We start from the raw sequence: 21,587 nt of genomic DNA on the forward strand, positions 1-21,587 counted from the left end.
GGTATATGCTACTCCACTGGTAAAATGTATTTACCACAATTGGTTGAACTACCAGAACCTCTTCTTACCTACGTTACGGGAACTATTAAGGAGTCTAAATATTTCCTTCAGTATATTAGAAATTACAATTCATGCTTTTAAATGACATCTTTTGGAGCAACAAATATTGTACAATACAATAATTTCGCGTCTACGTTTAAAGTGTATCATATGATTGGTTCACTTCTTCCAGTATCTAAATAAAGTCCCCAATTTCTGGACATTTATTTCACGGACAACGTAGAAAGAGATTGATCTTCGATGCATGTTCAGTACCACAACTAATCGAGAAATAATCGCTAAATTTAGGATTATGCCTAAAACTGCTCTAGAAAGTGAAAAAACAAATGATTCAAAGTAATTATCAATGCAGATAGATCGCAGAGCATAAAAGGTGTATTAAAGCTTCCATAGCTCCTGAAGTCACAGCTGTAATTGTCGGTACAGAAATTACAAAACGAGGTATTGTTATCACTAAGCGACACAAAAACAATCAAGGTGTCGCTGAAGAATTTCAATAGTATGCCAAAAATGCGATTATCCAATTATGATTATGCTAGCAGAAGATGGATATCATCTCGGACTGTATCAAACAATCTCACGACTGGCTCTGTGACATCGAAGAGTTAGATTTTTATGTGTATCGTATAATGATTAGAGACAATTAATCTAACCATATTCTGAAGTATCGTCAACTGTTTTAACAATTCATTGTTGACATGTACGCTATGGTCGAGAACGAACGATTAAACTACATTCGATGCAACCAATCAAAACTTCAAGCCAAAGGGTACATTTATTTACGAGATACATACAGATGACAAGGTCTTAAATGTAATAACATCGATATTTGATAGAACCGGATAATAGAGGACGTTTTGGTGTGATACAAACTTTTCTAGACTATAGAAATTTAATTAAAATTTTAATCGTACCAACTTTACATCGAGATTACATCAACAAAAACATTCTCATAAATCATACGAGGTCGGGCCCTTGTGTGGGACGCTACATGTGTTGACACGTTGGCCCCATCTCATATCCGAGAAACAATGTTAAGAGCCGGTGCCGCTGCGGAAAAAGCTGAAGCCAAAAAAATAACTAAATATTCGTGTATTATATCTAATTACTTTTTTGTTCCATTTGCTGTCGAAACGCTTGGCCCTTGGAGTAGTGGTGCAAAAAGCTTCATCAAAAGTATAACACCTCGCCTCATTGCCTCCACTGGTGACAGGAGGGCTGGTTCGTTTTTTGCCCAGAGGATCGGAATTGCGATTCAACGGGGAAATGCTGCTAGCATTCTTGCCACCATTCCACGCGGTCAAGATTTATACAGTAACTAGTTTTAGTTCATATTTGTATATATATATTTAAGCATTTAATGTTGTTAATTCTTATGTAAATTTGTAAGGTAAAAAAATAAAAATGTCTTTTGAAATTAAAAAAATAAATAAATAAATCATATCTGTTTCCGGATTCAAAAAAAGAAGATATAATCTTGATAAATAAGTTTATGGGTGTTATGACCAATCTGCAGCCTATCGAGAATATCATTGACGAATATTAAATGAAATAATTTTTAAGTATTAATTTTTAGTATTTGATTAGATCTCGCATGTTTCTTGATTATTTGTACATTCTATCAGTAATTAATTACAAAACTAAAAATTAAAAAAATATTTTTCTACGACTAATGTCCAGCGAAGCGGGCGGGTATAGCTAGTTTATAATACGATTTTCAAAATTACTTATAGATCTTACCCATTGAAACCCAACGCGCAAAGTAACGTACCGCCCGTAAAAATAATAATGGGGCAAGAACTCTTGATAACTAATGTCAGCTCTATACGAGGGAGGGGGTGAGGAGGGATATGTAAAAAATGAATAAATTGTAAGCGTAAGTTTATTTACAATATCTTAAATACAAATGTTAAAACTAATAACAATCAAGTGTCATTTAATCTACTGCAAGGTAATCAGGCCGGGTGGCGGCTCCGGGGGCATGAAACCAGGCAACGGAATCGATGGATCTGTAAATTAATAAACTTTATTTAAATCAATCACTAAAAACATTTTTCTAACAAAGAAATGATCAAAAATATTTGCCTTATTTTGGACACACTAAAAAACCAAAAACCATATAAGAATGTAATAAAGATAACAAAAGTAATAATATAACGTTATAGAATTGTGCTTTGTGGAGCTATAAATATATTGTGGTTTAAAGATAATATCTAATGTTAGCATATTTATTTTAATACGATCATATTTTATTGTTTTAATGTATTAAAGTATTTTCAGCATAAATAATTCGATTTAAATAGTTGTTACAATTTGCGTTGATTGTCAACATCCGGTTTTGACTAAACTAAATTGTTTTTAAAATGGATCGAAACCGGATGTTGCTACATTCGGAGGAGGGGCGTGTAAACATTAAATACTAGGAGTAAGCCTAGAAATGGTCATTTCTACTTTAATCGTCGAATTGGAAGGATCGAGAAAAATAATCAATCTTGTATCAGTTTTGATTGTGAACCACTTCAGCAGAGATAAGGTATTGATTGTGAGGAGAGTTTTTGTATTATTCCAACACTAAAGACAAATAAACAAACAGTGAAGTAATACTCAGCGCGAGCAAAGTATGACGTTTTGTAATGTTGTCTTAAATTTTCGCGATTATTACACATTTAAATAAAACTAATTATAATTAGTTTTATTTAAATGACGTTTGGTGTCCCCGCGCGGGGCGCTAGTGTCGCTCACCGAACTTGCCGGCGGCGAGCGGGGCGAGCGGGGCGAGCGGGGCGTGTCGGCGCGCGTGTCGCAGCAGGTGCGCGGGCGGCGCGGCGCGCGGCGGCGGCGGCGGCGAGCCGGGCGGCGGCGGCGGCGGCGGCAGCGCGTCCCACAGCGGCACGTGGTCGGCGTGCGCGGCGGGGCACGGCCACGCGCACCCGTAGCGACGCGCCTTCTTGCGCTGCGGACACGCATACATTATTGCTGCCCGGTGACGATGACGTCACGACGTACAGAATTCAATGTAAGGTACATAGGTATTGTTTGTTTTGTGGCGTAGAGAACGCACTAAGTACGGTTTCGACGATAAGTTAATTTAAGAATATGAATACGCTGTAAATCACGTTCTTAAATTACCGAATCGACTCTCTTCGTGTTATAGTTAACCCGCCAAGAAAAATGAGATATGATTGAACAAATATGTATCATATAAAGCGTATAGGAAAATAAAGGGACAGAGAGAGTCACTCTTACCTTCTTCACGGGCGGTTCCTCGACGTCGGAGTCCTGTCCCGGCTTGTAACCGTCAGCAAAACTCACTCGCTTTGAGCTGCGTGACTCCGATATATTGCTATTGAAACAAATATATTATACAATGAACGTTAACGATAACATCATATACATCTTCAGATCATATTTTACGATATCACAATCAAATCACAGAAATTTAGATAAGTTACAAAAATTTGAAAAAGTCCAAGCGTTTGTATGTACATGTATAACTTACGTGATCAAAATTCCCTTTTCAGGCACATCCTTATCAGCATCGACGCTTTCTACTTCATTAGCCACTTCCCCGAGTACTAAATTAAAACAAAAAAAAAAACATTTTATAAACATATACCTACTTATACTTCGGCTCGAAGGACCATATTTTGTATTTAGTTTACAAATACTTAGTACCTGTTTCTCTTAATGCTTTGTTAATCCTGTCGTCGAGTGAACTCGTCCTAGTTTCTATGTTCGCTTTCGCCGAGACGTTTGTAGTCAGAGAGATATTATCAGTGGCGGTCACTGCGATGTTTGCGGAAACCGTGTTTGTATCGAAGTCGGGGCCGAAACAGTCCCCGTACTGCAAGCGGTCGGAGGCGCCATACATGTCCATATATGCTTCGTCGTAGCTGGAAACAATATACTAATTATAATACGTGACATCATGTATTATTTAAAAAGCCAATGCGCTACCGACTATGATAATTAAACTTTTCCATCTCGAATAAGATTTAGACTATATGATATCGATTCAACGTATAGAAATAGGCTGGTATATCAAATTTCAGTATATCATTCATATTCCAAAATGTAATACCCTGTATTAGTATTAGAGTCCGTGCGATTGGCAATGCTCTGAATCTGGTAGATCGGCTGAGACTCCTCCACTGGAAAGTGAGTCCCCTCGCCGGTCAGCACAATGTTCACTTCTCCCGGCTTCAGGCCTGCAAACAGAAGGATGTGTTATAACCCGTGCGTATGGAATAAAAGACAACCCGCATTGGAACAGCGTGGTGGAATATGTTCCAAGCCCTCTCCTTAATGAGAGAGGAGGCCATTAGCCCAGCAGTGGGAAATTTACAGGCTGTTATAGTAAGACACAAATTAGATGTAGCATCGGAAAATGCAATGGAATGAAAATAAAACCGATTACTGCCGATTAAGACAACCAATAGAAATAGCTCCCTATCGCACCATTCGACGCTATTCGTCGCTATAGATTCACGCGTCAGAGAAAGCAAGTGCATGTAAACCGACGCGTCAAATTGACGAATATATTAGGTCATATGATATTACAAGTTATTACGTTTGTGCAAAGATCATATTCGCGTGAGAAATAAATATTAATAATTTGTGATAGCGTACTTAATTCGGATGTGATCGGTTTTACGAATTTTGCCGATGCGACATCTAAGTTGTGTCGTACTATACTTTACTTTTTTTTATGGAATAAAAGAAAAGCGTGAGTGGTGGGATGCGTACCCCAGCGCGAGGGCCGGGGCGCGGGCGGCGGGGCGGGCGCCCCCCCGGGCCGCCAGTCGCACTTGATCTCCCCGCAGCGCACGCGCACCACCGTCTCGATGCGCCTCGAACCGCCCGCCCCCTCCGCGCCCTCCGCGCCCCCCGCCCCCTCCGCGCCCGAGCACGCTCGCTGTGGAAACACGAATAACATTAGTAAATTCTCATACATACTATACAATTATATATAGTAAATCTAACTTTAATTTTACCCTTGTAAACCCCAACGACATAATACGCGCCTTTAAGTCACTAGACATCAAGAAAACGGCTGATTTATGGGGTATTTCTCTAAAGGTGATAAATTCGATTATTGATGTAATTGCACCTTTTCTTGCTTTAATATTTAATAGTTGTGTCCAACGTGGTATATTTCCTGACCTGATGAAACATAGTAAAGTTATTCCAATATTTAAATCTGGTAGTTCTTCAGACCCCAATAACTATAGGCCAATTTCGATTCTACCTACCCTGAGCAAAATATTTGAGAAAATAATTCTGAATCAATTATTAGAACATTTTAAAAAACATAATCTGCTTCATAGTAAACAATTTGGATTCACGAGGGGTCGCTTGACAACAGACGCTGGTATCGAGCTTATTAAGAATATCTATGAAGCCTGGGAGGAGTCACGGGATGCCTTAGGGGTTTTCTGCGACTTATCCAAAGCCTTTGATTGTGTTCAACATGAGACTCTGGTCAGGAAACTTTATCACTATGGAATTAGAGAATGTGCGCTTGACCTTCTGACTTCCTATCTTAACAATAGAATTCAGAGGGTTGACGTTAAAGGAAATAGGTCTCCTGGGGTCTCAGTTGGTATGGGGGTCCCTCAGGGATCAATTCTTGGACCTTTTCTGTTTCTCACATATATAAATGACTTGCCCTTTCTTGTTGGGAACAAACATGATATAGTATTGTTTCCTGATGATACCTCCTTAGTTTTTAAAATTAATAGAAAACAGGTACAGTACGACGACGTAAACAATGCCATAGCTGATATAGTACATTGATTTAGCGTAAACAATCTTAGGCTTAATAATAATAAAACAAAAATTGTGAAATTTAGTACACCAAATGTACATAATGTAAAAGCCGATGTACTCATTAACGGGGAATCTATGGATCCAATTGATTCTGCTGAGTTTCTTGGCCTTACTGTTGATGCCAAGTTGCAATGGGGCCCCCATATTAACGGATTGGCGAGTAGACTGAGTTCTGCGGCATTCGCGGTCAAAAAGATAAGATTATGTACCGATGTTGATACGGCTCGCTTAGTATATTTCAGTTACTTTCACAGTATAGTGTCATACGGTATTGTGCTGTGGGGCAACGCAGCCGCTATCCATACTATATTTGTGCTACAGAAGAGGGCTATTCGCGCAATCTATAACCTAGGAGCTAAAGAATCGTTAAGGAATAAATTTAGAGAAATCAAGATATTAACTGTTGCTTCTCAATATATATTCTGCAATGTTATGTATGTACGAAAAAATATTAATGATTTCATGAGAAAATGTGATACTCATAGTATTGGTACAAGGAACAAACACAAACTTGTTACTTCTGTTACTCGACTACATAGAGTCAGTAACTCCTTTGTGGGGCAATGTATACGGTTTTGCAACAGGATCCCAGAAAGCGTTCAAAATGCCTCTGTTGCCAAATTTAAGAAAATTATTAAGGAACGCTTGTGTGCAAAAGGTTACTATACAATTAATGAGTTTATGATCGATAGCACACCTTGGGAATGAAACGATCGCCTCCTGGCTATTTCATCTAATATTAAATTGTTTAAATAATATATGAGACAAATAAAAAAAAAAACCGCTGAGTTTCTTTCGCCGGTTCTTCTCAGGTCAGGGTATTTTCTTTTCCGAACCGGTGGTAGTGTTTCAATTGACCATCAATAAGAAAGTGTAATGCTTCTATATTGAATAAAGTTATTTGAGTTTGATACATATACTCATCTCGTCTGTATCATCTAATTTATCTGTACCGAGTGAGCAAAAATGTTAAGAGACGTATTTAGTGAATTATATAGTATTTACTTATACAGGATCTTAAAACGCTAAAACGTACCGGGTTTATTTGGCTCAATCTCTACAGGCCAAACGTTACATTTTCCAGCAATCTATATATAATAGGGAACACGCTGTATACAGATAATATAGTATGTCAGCTAACCTGACTGGCCACATCGCTCTGGTAGGCCATAGCGAGCTGCTCGTACATCTCGTAGTTGGCTGTCTCGTAGCTCTCCGTATACTTGTCCTCGCACTCGGCAACCGACTCTATTCCCTTCTGATAGAGCACATTTTGACTCGCACTGATCACGTCGTTGAAACTGTAGTTGGAGTTTTGAGATGACGGCCGAAGATGGCTTTCGTCTTTTTCGTATGACGGTACATCCTGTTTTCAAAAAAAAAAAAACAATAGTACAATACACAACGGAGTAATATGGACATATAAAATAGAGCATTAAAAAGTTTGTAAAAACTAATTTAAAATAATAAATATCTCTTGATCTAAAACTTGCTCCAAACATTATAAATAAAACTTGATATAATTACTTAACAGATGAAGTATTTAATTTCTTCATTACAAAATAAAAAACTTCATTAGAAACTAGAAATAATAGGTTACCTTCACACTGCACACTGATTCTTGGGACGAACACTGAGACATGTTGGACTCGTCTGGTGGGGGGGCCTCCGGAACCGCGGGGGGAGGGGGGAGGACTGGCTGTGGGACTGTGTTTTCTACCGGAGGATCCTGTAAAACATCGAATCAATTTCAGTAACAAAAATTACGATGAAGTGTCAGAAATAACTTATATAGTCAAAACTTCAAATGGATTATATTTAAGTAGTGTAAAACAAAGTCGCTAACCTTGTGTCTGTCCCTATGTATGATGAGATCTTTAAAATTACGCAACGGATTTTGATGCGTTTTTTTTTCATAGATAGAGTGATTTAAAAATAAGGTTTTTTGTATGTAATACATGGGCAATGTAGTAAAGAAACACTGATAATTTTAGAAGTTTCTAATGTAATGTCGTAAATAAACAAATTCTGTAGTATATTTAGTATCAGTATTGCACCCGTGCAAGGCAGGGTGTATCGCTATTTGTATAAATTATAAATGATTAAAAACCCTTACCTCGGGGAGCTCTATCTCTTCAATGGCCCCCATTTCTGTAATCGGTTCCAAATTTCCAACGAAGTGATCACTCTGTATTTTAACCGTATCTTCCTTACGTACTTCTTTACATAGATCTTCCTCTACTTCCTTTTTGATGTGTACGTTCTCTACAAAGTCATTCTGTAGTTCCTTGACGTTTATTATCTCTCTAGGCTTCTGACGTCGAGGTGAGAACTCCATCAACTTCTGCCCTTTCTCGTCATCTGTCAAGCGTTCTGTTTTAATATTGTTAAGGATGTTGACGTCAAACAAGTCTTCGCTTTGCGTAGAGTCAGATGAAGATGGCTTCCTCTGCTTTTTGACTCTCTTCCTTCTCTCTTGATTTCGCTTTTTCGCCTTCTTCGCTCTCCTCTCGCTAGCCGAATCCGATTCGCTACTGCTGTCGCTACTTGAAGAAGAACTGGAAGAACTCGTTTGTACGACTTTCTTTTTCTTTTGAGCTTTCTTCTTTAACTTCTCTTGCTTCCTCTTCTTTACTTTCTTATCTCTTTTCCTATCTAAAAAGTTTAAGCATAAAATATTTTTCTTTTATTTTAAGTCTAGAAAGCAACCAAGAAAATAGGACGTCCGGTATTAATAGGCTATATTCTAACACATGTAGATACTTTATTACCCAATGCCCATTTGTAATTACTATCATTTTTCTAACCTGACTAGATCATTGTATAAATATTTTACGGTATATAGATAATCAGATAAGCGTATGATCCCCCCCCAGGCTTCAGATACTTTACCTGAATCTTCGTCTTCAGACGACTTGTTTTGTTTACGCTTATTCTGTTTTTGTTTCAACTTCTTAAGTATTTTGCGTCCAATACGACGACGCTTCGCCGACTTCGATTTTGTTTTCTTGATCGCCTGAAATTCAAATCGATATTTAATATTATAAATGTGAAAGTAACTCTATCTGTCCGTCGCTCTTTCACGAGCAAACCGCTGAACCGAATTTGATGAAATTTGAACTTGAAATATAGGCTACTTATTTGTCTGTTACATGACAATCAACACCCCAAAACGCGAGCGAAACCGGGGTCGACTACTAGTTATATCATGTAATGAAATCTTCACCAAAATCAGTGGAAATGTGATGTATTTTAACAGAAATTGACCACTTGTTACTGGATTGAAATACTTATAATACATAACATACATATATAATTGTATTTAACTAATATGATTGTATTTTTTTAAATGTTGAAAGAGTAACTACTGAGTTTCTTAATGTTGTCTTACATTTTCGCGATTGTTACACATTTAAATAAAACTAGTTATAACGGATTTTAATTGAGAAATCGTTGGCGGTAGTTGCAAATAATATTTTATTTTTTTCTTCAAATAGACAAATGCCACCTTAGTGTACCCGTGACCACGAACGCTGTAAAGTGCTCGAAACGTCGGGATGTCCAAAATAATTAATATACGCGATTAAAATCCGTTATAACTAGTTTTATTTAAATACTGAGTTTCTTGCCGGTTCTTCTCCGAACCGATGGTAGTTTCACTTAATTGTTAATTGACGATTCAAAAGTGCTTGTAATAGCTTACTTGAATAAAGTTTATTTTGATTTTATGACCTTATATTCTAACGTAGTGTTACCTTTTTCTTAAGCAACTTCCTTTTTTTCGCAGAGGTGTCATCGCTGTCTGACAACGACGAGGACATCGACGAAGTAGAATGTTTTCGCTTACGAGCTCGCGACTTCTCCTTTTCTACTTTAGCTTTGTTACTGAAAATTGAGAACGAAATTTGCACATATGTGTGATGATTTTAATCGTGTTATTCCGATTTAGAGATGGTAACACTGTTGCGTCGTGGCTGGCTAGTAAAGAAAGCCGACTTTGATCGGCTGACCAATTGGATGACTGGACAGATTGTGAGGTGACAGGAGAAATAAAAGAAGAAAAACAGAAGACAGCGGCGTGTGGTCCGAATCCGGGGTTTTGAACGGGGTTATCATGAGAATTAAGGGTGATTGATTGTACAACTTGGAATTATGCCGATTGAACCTATTATGGTAAATAAATGTATTTATATTTAATCGAGCTGAGTTTGGATTTATAAAATATGTCTGAATCAAGATAACGTAGGTCATAAAAATAAATTCAGATTCTAATTGCGTTTCGTTTTATAAGCTTTGCTTTACTTTTAAGAAAGAAACATGGACGATTGAATAACGAATGAAAACTTAGTAACCGTTGAAATTGTATCATGAACATAACTAATAATCTAAATAAGAAAAAGCGTAATGAAAATAACTGACGCTGTATATAGACAACAAGAAAGGGATATCAGGCAGGCAACCTTTCAAAAAAATCGTTTCATTTTAATACAGTCTGCAGTATGTACCAACCTAAAATAAATACAATAATGTCAATTCTTACTGATAAGTTGTCCTTATTAGTGACATACTAATAAGGACAACTTATCAGTAAGAATATTTGCTGAGTATCGAACCTTTTATCTTGTTCCTCATCTATATCAGACTCTTGGCTCCATCCCTCGCTGCTTAGCTTTATCTTCTTTGACTTTTTATCGTCTGACTCTTTTTCTAAATCCTCCTTCTTCTTCTTTCTAGATTCCTGTCTCACCGGCGTGGTGCTTCTCGATGTTTCTATTTTGGAATCGACAGCGTCTGGCCATAAGGCTTCCATAAACCTTAATATAGAATAAATATTTTCAGTATATATAAATGGGGATGATATTGTCCTGAATGATTTCTGTATATGAATATAGAGCACAAATATATTAAAAAACACATGTGTCGGACGACCTCCGTGGTCGAGTAATGTGTACACCGGTTTTCATGGGTGCGCCACTCCTAGGTCCCGGGTTCGATTTCCGGCCGAGTCGACGTAGACTTGGGTCTGGGTGTTTGTGGTATTGTCGTTACTTCTGATTTTCCATAGCACAAGTGCTTTAGCTTGTATAGCCCTTGGGATCAGAGTAATGTATGTGATCTTGTCCAATATATAAGTGTAGTCATATATATTAAGGAGAAACAAAACCGGACACTATTCAGCATTTCAGTATATCACTTTTGAAGTAAATTTTTTTATATTACGTATTAATACCTACCTCTGATACTCCCTGTCCAATGAGAGCTCGTCGTTTCTTTGGGGGGTAGCCGACCGTCTGTCCTCGGTCCTGTGCGCCTGTAAGCTATCCTCAGCCTCCCACTCATTGGCGAGCGGGACCACGCTGCTCTCAGTGGGACACAGGCTGTGACGAGGATACCAGCCACGTGCTGATGAAAATGGTGAATCAGCGATCCTTAAAAAAACGTTTCAAATAAGTTTTTTCTTATGTAGGACAGAAACTTCTATTAATACTAACAGATTAACCTTATTATATAAAACTAACAGCAATATAATGTATATTCCATCACATATGTTTAAAAATAATAAAACAAAAATAAATGTCAAATTATTTTTCAGACTCTATTACAGTCAAAAAAATAATTTGCAAATATAAATATATTTACTAACGTAATAAAACAATAAATACAATATATTTATATTCTATTAAATAACATATGAAGCGATAAATAATGTCATGCACTTTAATCAATATATTAATGAGAGGAACTGTTATGCTATCCCTACTTACTGGTCACACCCGTAAACCCGATCCACTAGATTCATTTTGGACATTTCCAGCTCCTCGTAAACAACGCTTCGGTCTTTTACACATGAACATAACTTTGGACTCTCTGTGTACCATATCTTGGGAGTTGTCCGAGTTTCTCTAAAAATATAAATATAACAATTTTTATTAGTTGATTCACAATATAAACAAAAAAATAATGAATAGAAAAAATAGCCTTTTATAATTCAGAAAACGAATGACAAGCGCTTGCTTTTCGATACCATAAAACATGGTCACTTTAAAACATAGAAAATATATATTTTTTATTAACTATTCTATACTTAGTCTAAAAATCAAATGTGCGGCTAGACAGAACCTAAGAAGACACAAAGTATAAAAAGTAAGTAGCAATAGAATATTCAATGACTTAGTGGCGTTTTAACAAAAAAAGGATTGCAGCCCTACCAACAAAATAAAAATACCTCCATGTATTTTAACGAAATAGTTATGTGGACGATGAAATTAGTCATCTTTTGGTCAACTGTCACTATCGATCAAGACATTGGCGCCATAAAAAACATCTTTCCATGGACCACCAATGCACCACCAACCTTGGGAACCAAGATGTTACGACTCTTGTACCTGAATACACACGTGCTCATCTTTCGAATCAGAACACAGCAATACATTGATGGAGGCGGAATAATCAATAAATATGAAATCTGTCTACATTGATGCTAGGCAAAGATGATACGGTCTAATAATGTATAAAATGACGGTTATACATAAAACTTAAGATCGTAATGATTCAGTGGTACTTGCTAAATATTGACTGAGTACCTTATTAAAATTTCCTGACGCATCTACGAACAGCTTTGATCATACTTGTCAATAATAAGAAAAAATAATGTAAAGAACTCACTTGTAACATTTCTTCTTATCATGTCTAAACAAAAGTGGTTGGCATATTTTCAGCACAAAACTCCAAGTTTCCAGCGAATCAACGGTTGATTTGGACATCTTCGAATCCAACGCCTCATCCAATTCCTTCTCTATTGATAGTCTATAATTGTCCATTGATTTGTATCCACTTTCGTTTGTATCAGTTGTTTTAAAACTATCCGACGATCGGTAACCTTCAGAGAAGTCACTTCTTTGACTTTGAGCGCGAGATTTATCGATAATTTCAGGTGTGACGGAACCGGCTTTTGTTTTCCTCGGACTCTCTTCTCTATTCGGTGACATTTCGTACTCAACGAGTCCCTTATCTTGACTGCCATCCTCGCTCATATCTTCTTGTTTGATCTCATTTATAACGGATTCCAAGAATGTATCATCGTTCAAACCGTCTAAAGACGTATCCTTGGATATATCTGCTCCGTAATCTACATTTTTATCGGACGGATCATATAGTGATTGCTTCTTAGATTTAGTTTGGGCATACTTTTCTAATCCTGAATCTTCATCGAATATATCTAAAATTTCATCATCGTTTGGATCTATTTCGAATTTGAAAGAATCTATTACCGGTTGCAACTTCTCCATCTTAACCGGCATATTAACTGGTTTATCTAGAGTGATACTCCTTAATATTTCCTTATTCTTGGACATACTTATTTTCAGTTGTTCAGACGGTTCCGTAACCTTGATTTCGGTAGAAGGAGTGAACGATGCAACAAAGTTAGATGGTTTTTCTGGAACTTTCGGACTTGAGCTACTATTTTTGTCATCGTTATCTAGCGACCAGCTGTCACATACTAAATAATCATTGAGATTCACATCAGTTTCCTTATCTGTTGGTTTCTCTATCTTTCTTGATTCTTCTGTCTTTTCTTCTTTACTTTTACTCTTGTCCTTTACTTTATCTCTATCTCTTTCCTTGTATTTCATGTCATCTTTCCTGTAATCATGTCTTCTTGAATCATATTTATCGCTTTTCCTCCTATCCTTATCTGATTCACCTTTGCGGCGATCAGATTTGCGGTCCTTGTCATGAGAAGACGCTTCATCCCTCTTCCTTTGAAACGGATTATCGTAGTCAGGCAATAACTTGTGATAGTCAAATTTAAACTCTTTCCCTTCAAGCTTTGCCTTTTTTGCTTCACGAATTAAATCGTCAACTTTTGCTGGGTCTGTAGAAAACATAATTTGATAAATTACAAATATTACTAATTACGTTGAAAGAAAATAACAAATTATGTAATAAAAGCAAATTAATTAATCAAGTACCAACGACAAAATATCGATACACTACGAAATTTACCGTCAACATTACTTTTCCGATTTTCTTTACGATATTTATCGAGAAATCTAACGAAAAGCAAAACAATACGAATCGAACATACCTATATAACTAAAGTAAACTACACCGAAATACGTAAATATATATCATACAAAACATTTCTAAATAATCTTGTTCGATGCAAAATCAAATCATATAACACAAAACTTAATCTACAACAACAACAACAACAGCCTGTAAATTCCCACTGCTGGGCTAAAGGCCTCCTCTCCCTTTGAGGAGAAGGTTTGGAACATATTCCAACACGCTGTTCCAATGCGGGTTGGGGAATACACATGTGGCAGAATTTCTATGAAATTTGTCACATGCACGTTTCCTCACGATGTTTTCCTTCACCGCTGAGCACGAGATGAATTATAAAGACAAATTAAGCACATGAAACCGCGGTGCTTGCCTGGGTTTGAACCCGCAATCATCGGTTAAGATGCACGCGTTCTAACCACTGGGCCATCTCGACTCTTGATCTTAATCTAAAGTTTAAGTAACTAATAGCAAATGATAAAAGGGAATACTTTTATTCATCAGCAACATTACCAAAAAAACATCAATGACAATCACAATTAGCAAAAAAATATACAAATATTCAACAAAAATAAAAGCACACATACTATAAGAAATCAAAACACCAAATAAACAAAAGAACTTATCTTTGAAATCTGCACTATTTAGAATTGAATATAATAAACTATTTACTCTAACTATTACAAATTACTCATATGAACTAATATAATTTACTTGATACTTAAATCAGTACCAGCCCTAGCGACTCTTGAATAGAGAGATTATATTAATTAGAAAAAAAAATCAAATTACAGAAGCAATAATGTGAAATCTCAGGTCAGGGTATTTTCTTTTCCGAACCGGTGGTAGTGTTTCAATTGACCATCAATAAGAAAGTGTAATGCTTCTTTATTGAATAAACTTATTTGTATTTGAAATTTGAAACAGATTTCACATTAAATATTTATTAATATTTAATGTGAAAACTTAATCGAATTTTGAACACAATGTTCCAATAATAATATCCATTTTGATTGTGTGCATAATTATAACAATAAATATTAGTGGAGCATGTTCACCAAGTAAGTCGTTGTTGTCAGTATTGGTTCCAAAAGTAATCTCCTCGCTCTAGGGCCGACCCTGACTTGACTATATACATTAATTCTATGAGCAAATATGGTACATTTCTGAGCCATGCTTAACTTACTAAAAGTTCGTTTTTGCTTGATACGTCGTATGGAGGCACGTGATCTTTGCGTGCTATAAACTCGAAAGCGACGGTCTACATGCATTACACGATACAAAAGCTTAATATATTTCATCAAACAATTTAGCAAAGGCGAAACAATAAACACAAATAAATAAATTTTCATAGCACTATAAAAATAGGTTATTCTTATTATAGATATGACATAGAAAACAAATTTAAAAATTTCTTTGAATGAATATAAAAAAAAAATTGCAACAAATTATCAGATCATTTCAAGCATTGAATACAAGTTATTCTTTACAGTATTAATGTAAAACAATAGCAATGAAAATAAACTAACATAGTATGCATGAATGTATAAGTGTAATTGAATTATCAGTGCAAACATTAGCAAGTATAAATAATCATCTAAAAATATATCTTACCCAAGAATGATTTAATAGGTGGCATAGCTTTGGTTGGCATAGCCTTTTCGCTGGTTGACGATGGACAGATGAGACCGAGGGGTATCCCTAACTCCACTAATTCCATTTTACGTTTCATATCCTCTATTTCAGCGAGAGTTCTCTTTTGGAGATCTGTATAAGAATCTGAAAAAAAAAATCAATTTAGTATTGGGACTAGGTTGTTTTTTTGCAATTAAAAATTCAACCTACAGACACAAGAGCCAATTACTATTTCCCATTGAAGTATGCAAACTTAAAACAGTTGAACTTAATCAGTATTAAAATTGAATCCTAATGTGGGCAAGAATTACAGCATCACACAATTTTTATAGATACTTATTATGTAAAAGTAACAAAACAATGAATTTAAAAAAAGCTGTTATGTTTGTAATGAATGATTAATTAATATTATATGATTGTGGGTAGTTGTGAACTGATTTGACAAAATAAATAGTTTAGCTTTGATTCTCAAATATGTTGTATCTTTTAATGGCGACTGTGGAAAATTAATAAATTTTTGTGGAAAATGTCATCGAATATTGCTAATATAGTGTTTCCCGGACGATTTAACCCTAAAACGGACAAGTGGTGTGATTATAAAGAACAATTATTGTGTGCTCTGGATGCCGCGGGTTATGAAGAAACCAACCTTGACAAAGCGCGTTCTTTGTTTTTATCCCAATGCGGGAAGGAGACTTATTCATTAATTGCATCACTATTGGTTCCAAATCGACCAACGAATGTGAACTTTAACGACATTCTTCGTGTTTTGGATCAGTTTTATGAGCCGGAGGTTAACGAAATTTTACAAGCGGGAAAATTTCATAAACGTCAACAATTACAAAGTGAAAGCGTGCAAGATTTTGTTTCGGCGATAAGTTTACTAGGCGCTAAATGTAATTTTGTGGATTTAAAACGTCAGTTAAGAGACCGGTTAGTGTTGGGTGTGCGTGATGACCGCGTAAGGCGTGAATTATTGAAGATTAAAGATTTAACATATGAGACAGCTGTACAGACATGTCTTAATCACCAAGCGGCGTTACTTGATTTGTACCCCGATGCTAATGAGGCAAAGCAAACTCCGTTCCATGTTACAGAACCCATGGATATTAGTAAAATCAGATCTAATGATTGCCGACACTGTTCGCGTGCACATAAGCCAGGAGAGAAATGTCCATTTATAAAAGCAAGATGTTTTTATTGTAAGAGATTTGGGCATATTGCAGCTGTATGCAATAAACGATCTGGAAAGACGCAGGAGATCTCTAATATTGAAAACAGTGGGGAGGAGGCAACATTCAGTGATAGATCTATGATGGGTATATATGTCTGCTCCGAAAATTATCGTCAGCCGATAACAGCAGATGTTATGATTGAAGGTGTTAAAGTGACTATGGAAATTGACTCTGGAGCATCAAGAACTATTATTTCTGAAGATACATACAATAAATTGTGGTCAATTCCTCCTTCACTTAGTGCTACTAATATAAAACTTGTAACATGGACTCGTGAACCATTAAAAGTACTCGGTGAAGTAAATGTACATGTGAAGTTGGGTGCTAAGGAAGCTCGATGTGACTTGATAGTGGTTTCGGGCAAAGGACCTAGTCTCTTAGGTCGGAATTGGTTTCATGGATTAAATATTGAAATTGTTGGACTTTGTTGGTCTGAAGATAAGATAACAAATTTAATGAATCAGTTTCCTGGATTATTTGCTAGTGAACTAGGAGAATATAAGGGACCACTGGTGTCTTTACATGTACGTGCTGATGCTAAACCGAAATTTTTAAAAGCCCGAGCAATTCCATTTCCTTTAAAACAGCAAGTTAATGAAGAATTAAATAAAATGGTAGATCAAGGAATTCTAACTCCTGTAAACTACTCAAATTGGGCTACTCCATTACGCATTGTGAAAAAGGATGATGGGTCACTACGGATTTGTGGTGATTACCGAGCTACAGTTAATGCGGCAATTGATGTAGATTCTTTTCCACTTCCTAAAGCGGTGGAGGCTTTTGTTAAGCTGAGTGGTGGTCGTGTATTCAGTAAACTAGACCTTAAACAAGCTTATACACAATTAAAAGTGGATGATAAGACAGCAATGCTTTTAACTCTGAACACCCCTATTGGATTAATGAAAATGAATCGCCTAGCATTTGGTGTAAATGCAGCACCGGCTATATTCCAACGGGTGATGTCTACAGCCTTTGCTGACAAGGAGGGAGTTGCTTGTTTATTAGATGATATAGCAATTATGGGCCGGAATAAAGAAGAGCATGAACAGCGATTGTATGAAGTTTTACATAAATTGCATGATATGGGTTTTCGCTTAAATGTATCAAAATGTATATTTGCAGCTGAAAGTATCACTTTCCTTGGTCATATGATTGATGCTAATGGCTTACACCCGGCACCAGCTAAGGTTAAGGAGATTCGTGAGAAACCAGCACCAACAAATAAAGAAACTTTACGAGCATTTTTAGGCCTGTATAACTTTTATGAAAAGTTTTTACCCGATAAGGCTACACTTTTGGAACCACTGTACCGCTTGCTAGATTCTAAGAGACCTTGGAATTGGGGTGAACCTGAACAAATAGCTTTTGATACGGCTAAGAATCTTCTATCTTCGGAATTGACTTTGGTAGGATATGAGCTGGATAGAGAATTGCTTCTTATTTGTGATTCATCTGATTATGGTTTAGGAGCAATCATTGCACATGTAATGGATGATGGTTCTGAAAGGCCAATTATGATGGCATCGAGAACTCTGCAGAAACATGAAAGACGTTATGGACAAATTGACAAGGAAGCCTTAGCCATAATATTTGGATTGTCAAAGTTTCATGAATATTTAGTGGGTCGTCAATTTTCTATTATAACAGACCATAAGCCTTTGGTTGGTTTGTTTAATCCAGATAAACCAATACCAGAACAGATATCACCTAGAATGTTGCGTTGGTCATTAAAATTAAGCTGTTATCAGTATATTATTAAGTACAGAGCAGGAAAGTTGATTGGTAATGCTGATGCTCTTAGTAGATGGACTGTTCCTACGGCTTCTGTGGAGGAAGCTCCTCTCAAGGATGTTTTATTACTGGATGAGACTCCAGATGGTTGGAACTTAGATGCTAATAAGGTAGCATCGGAGACGAAAAAAGATCCGGTTTTACGGAAGGTTATGTTTAACATGCTACATGGATGGCCACGTTCAAACTCCGATCCTACCTTACAACCATTTTGGCAGCGCAAAGAAGCTCTATCACATAGTAAAGATTGTTTACTGTGGTGCAATAGAGTGGTTATTCCTAAAACCCTCCAGGAGGATGTGTTAAAGTTATTGCATGCTCCACATGCAGGAATTGTGCAAACTAAGGCTTATGCTAGAGGATATGTTTGGTGGTATGGAATGGATAAGGAGATAGAGAGATTAGTTTCTGGATGTCATCAGTGTCAAGCGGTAAGAAACAACCCACCAAGGGACCCGCAGACGTGGATTGTATCTGAAAAGCCATGGAAAAGAGTGCATATAGATTTTGCAGGCCCATTCCAAGGTAAAACTTTTCTATTATTAATTGATAGCTACAGTAAATGGTTGGAAGCAGAGATTGTTACGTCTATGAATAGTACCAGTGTAACAACAATTCTCAGGAAAATATTTGCATCTCAGGGACTTCCTGATGTATTAGTTTCTGATAATGGTAGGACTTTTGTTTCTGAGGAGTTTAATAATTTCCTAAGCAAAAATGGGATACAACATTTGTATTCTCCACCATATCATCCAGCTTCCAATGGCCAAATTGAAAGGAGTATACAAAGTTTCAAAAATAAATTGAAGAAATTGTCTGAGTTGGAGATACCATGGAGTGAAAAACTCCCTAGAGTTTTATACTATTTGCGTACAGTACCTTGCACTACTACTAACAAAAGTCCAGCTGAGATGTTAAATGGGCGTAAATACAGAACAGCAGTGTCTAATTTACACCCAGATGCTGTAGCAAGTCGTACTGAGTTACAGTTGGATAATGCAGCGCAAACCTCACCAAGAAGAGCTTTCACAGTGGACCAACCGATACTGATTCGTATGTATGGACCAGGTGAGAAATGGAAGAGGGCTGTAGTAGAGATGGTAGAGGGGCCCAGCTCGTATCTGGTGAGGACAGAAGACGGAGTATTACAACGTCGGCATGTTGATCAAATTCTGGCTCGTAGTGTTGAGGCGACTAGACAAAATGACGAGCCTCAAGATAGAACCATGCCTCCTGTATCTTTATCACCTAGATCAAACTCTGACTCACTCCAAACAGATGAACCTATTGAAATACCGCCACCAGAATTGTGGCCGGATATAATTGGCATACCAAATACTACAGAATGATAGTTAATTAATTTTCAAATTATTTTATTGTTGTAATTGGGCAAATCTTTACATGTAATAAATAACTTAAATGTGTGAGGGGAAGGTATGTTATGTTTGTAATGAATGATTAATTAATATTATATGATTGTGGGTAGTTGTGAACTGATTTGACAAAATAAATAGTTTAGCTTTGATTCTCAAATATGTTGTATCTTTTAAAAGCTAAAACTAATTAAAAAAGAATGAATACAAATTAGGTAACACAGACATTGTTGTGATAATTTGACAAAAATAAGCCTTGTTTTAAAAAACTATATACCTTGAAAAGACTTCCTGGAAGTTCCCGGTTTCGGAGGTTTTGGTAGTTTTTTCTGCTCAGGGTCTTCTACTTTTGGAGTAACTTTGACACTACTCAATTTTCCGATCAACACTGTTGTACCTGTTTTAAAAAATATATAATACTCATTTATTACAAAACATCAAGAAATTAATTAAATTTTAAAAGTACAGCTGACTGAGGGATGGGAAAAATGTTGCAATTATTACAGAGATTATAAAAAAATAAAATATATAATGTAGACAATTATTATATTTACTTGACTATGTATAATTGTCAAAGAAAATTACCAAGTGATCGTAAATAATTCAAAAGATTAATATAAAACACACTGAAGAAAGACTGACATCAGTGAAAATAGTTAGAGAAGTCCTATGCCAGAAAAGAATAAATTGTTAATAATAGAACATAGGTCTGGACCACTAATAATACTCGATTAAACTTTATACTGAAATATTTGATTAATCCTTTCCAGAATTTCTGTTGCCATATCTAGGCAGTAGACTATTGAGAAAAGAAAGATAGTAATGAATAGCAACGAGAGTTTTACTTACTTCCACTGCCTGACGATTTTGGTACCAGGATAGGAGTTATTGGAGTTTTCTTCTGAATTGAAAATGCCCTGAGTCTTTTCTTCGCATTTTCAACCCCTTTAGCTGAAGAAAAAACTTTTGGGGTCTTTGGAGTTGAAACCGGCGTTAGAGGTTCTTGATCTAACGGCTGGAAAAAAATATATAATTATTTTAGCTAAATTAAAAGAGGACGTCTTAAAACATTATATGTAATAGTGAAAAAATATTATTCTTTAAATTCATAAATAAGGAATTAAAGACCAACATGATATCTTACCAGCGGTATTTCAGTTCCTGGAGGTGCAGGTTCCTCGTCCTTTCGAGGAACATTGTTTTTATCTTTGTCGGAATCCATTTGCACTATTTTCACACTTGCGTACAAGTATTCTGTTTATAACCTAATAAAGTATTGCTTAAAATAAACAGTTCTTTTATATATCACTTAGAGTTCCCATTTTTTTACAATCAAGCTTTTATTGCAAGCCTACACTCATTTCAACATACAAAATCGAAATTTCTGAAGTTTCAAACTTAGTAAACGAATATTAACAAAATACAAACTAACAATATTCAATGTTAAATGTCACAACTCACAACTATTTTATGAATTTATTAGAGTTGTTGACAGATGTACTAAGAATAATGTTGCAACTGTTTCATTATTTTATTCTGTAAAGGAAATCAAGCTAACAACATTATTATCTATTTTAGAATGACTGTCAATGGATTA

The 21,587-nt window shown here is 36.1% G+C and overlaps 1 protein-coding gene across 1 annotated transcript; it reads right to left on the reverse strand.

The window, feature by feature from the left end:
• Positions 1–1,924: 1,924 nt before the first annotated feature.
• On the reverse strand, positions 1,925–21,442 carry LOC124540430. Its single transcript, XM_047117984.1, has 20 exons — positions 21,135–21,442; positions 20,840–21,005; positions 20,268–20,387; positions 15,571–15,735; positions 12,556–13,765; positions 11,655–11,792; positions 11,124–11,318; positions 10,503–10,703; positions 9,645–9,774; positions 8,782–8,905; positions 8,006–8,544; positions 7,490–7,618; positions 7,031–7,255; positions 4,807–4,975; positions 4,142–4,268; positions 3,736–3,953; positions 3,560–3,635; positions 3,307–3,403; positions 2,803–3,013; positions 1,925–2,069 (listed from the first exon to the last, which is right to left on the reverse strand). Exons 1-20 carry the CDS (start codon positions 21,210–21,212, stop codon positions 2,002–2,004), a joined length of 4,386 nt encoding a protein of 1,461 aa, XP_046973940.1. The 5' UTR covers positions 21,213–21,442; the 3' UTR covers positions 1,925–2,001.
• Between the last annotated feature and the right edge of the window lie 145 nt (positions 21,443–21,587).

Source organism: Vanessa cardui, chromosome 25, assembly GCF_905220365.1.
Source record: "Vanessa cardui chromosome 25, ilVanCard2.1, whole genome shotgun sequence".
Lineage (NCBI taxonomy): Eukaryota > Metazoa > Arthropoda > Insecta > Lepidoptera > Nymphalidae > Vanessa > Vanessa cardui.

What these genes read in the sequence shown, in the direction of transcription:
- LOC124540430 (XM_047117984.1), bottom strand. Translation starts at nt 21,212, where the DNA reads ATGGATTCCGACAAAGATAAAAACAATGTTCCTCGAAAGGACGAGGAA. An exon ending in GATAAGAAGAAATGTTACAA is followed by an intron (nt 11,793 to 12,555) that starts GTGAGTTCTTTA and finishes TTATATTTTTAG; the next exon opens with AGAAACTCGGACAACTCCCA. An exon ending in TTGGACAGGGAGTATCAGAG is followed by an intron (nt 10,704 to 11,123) that starts GTAGGTATTAAT and finishes TTCTATATTAAG; the next exon opens with GTTTATGGAAGCCTTATGGC.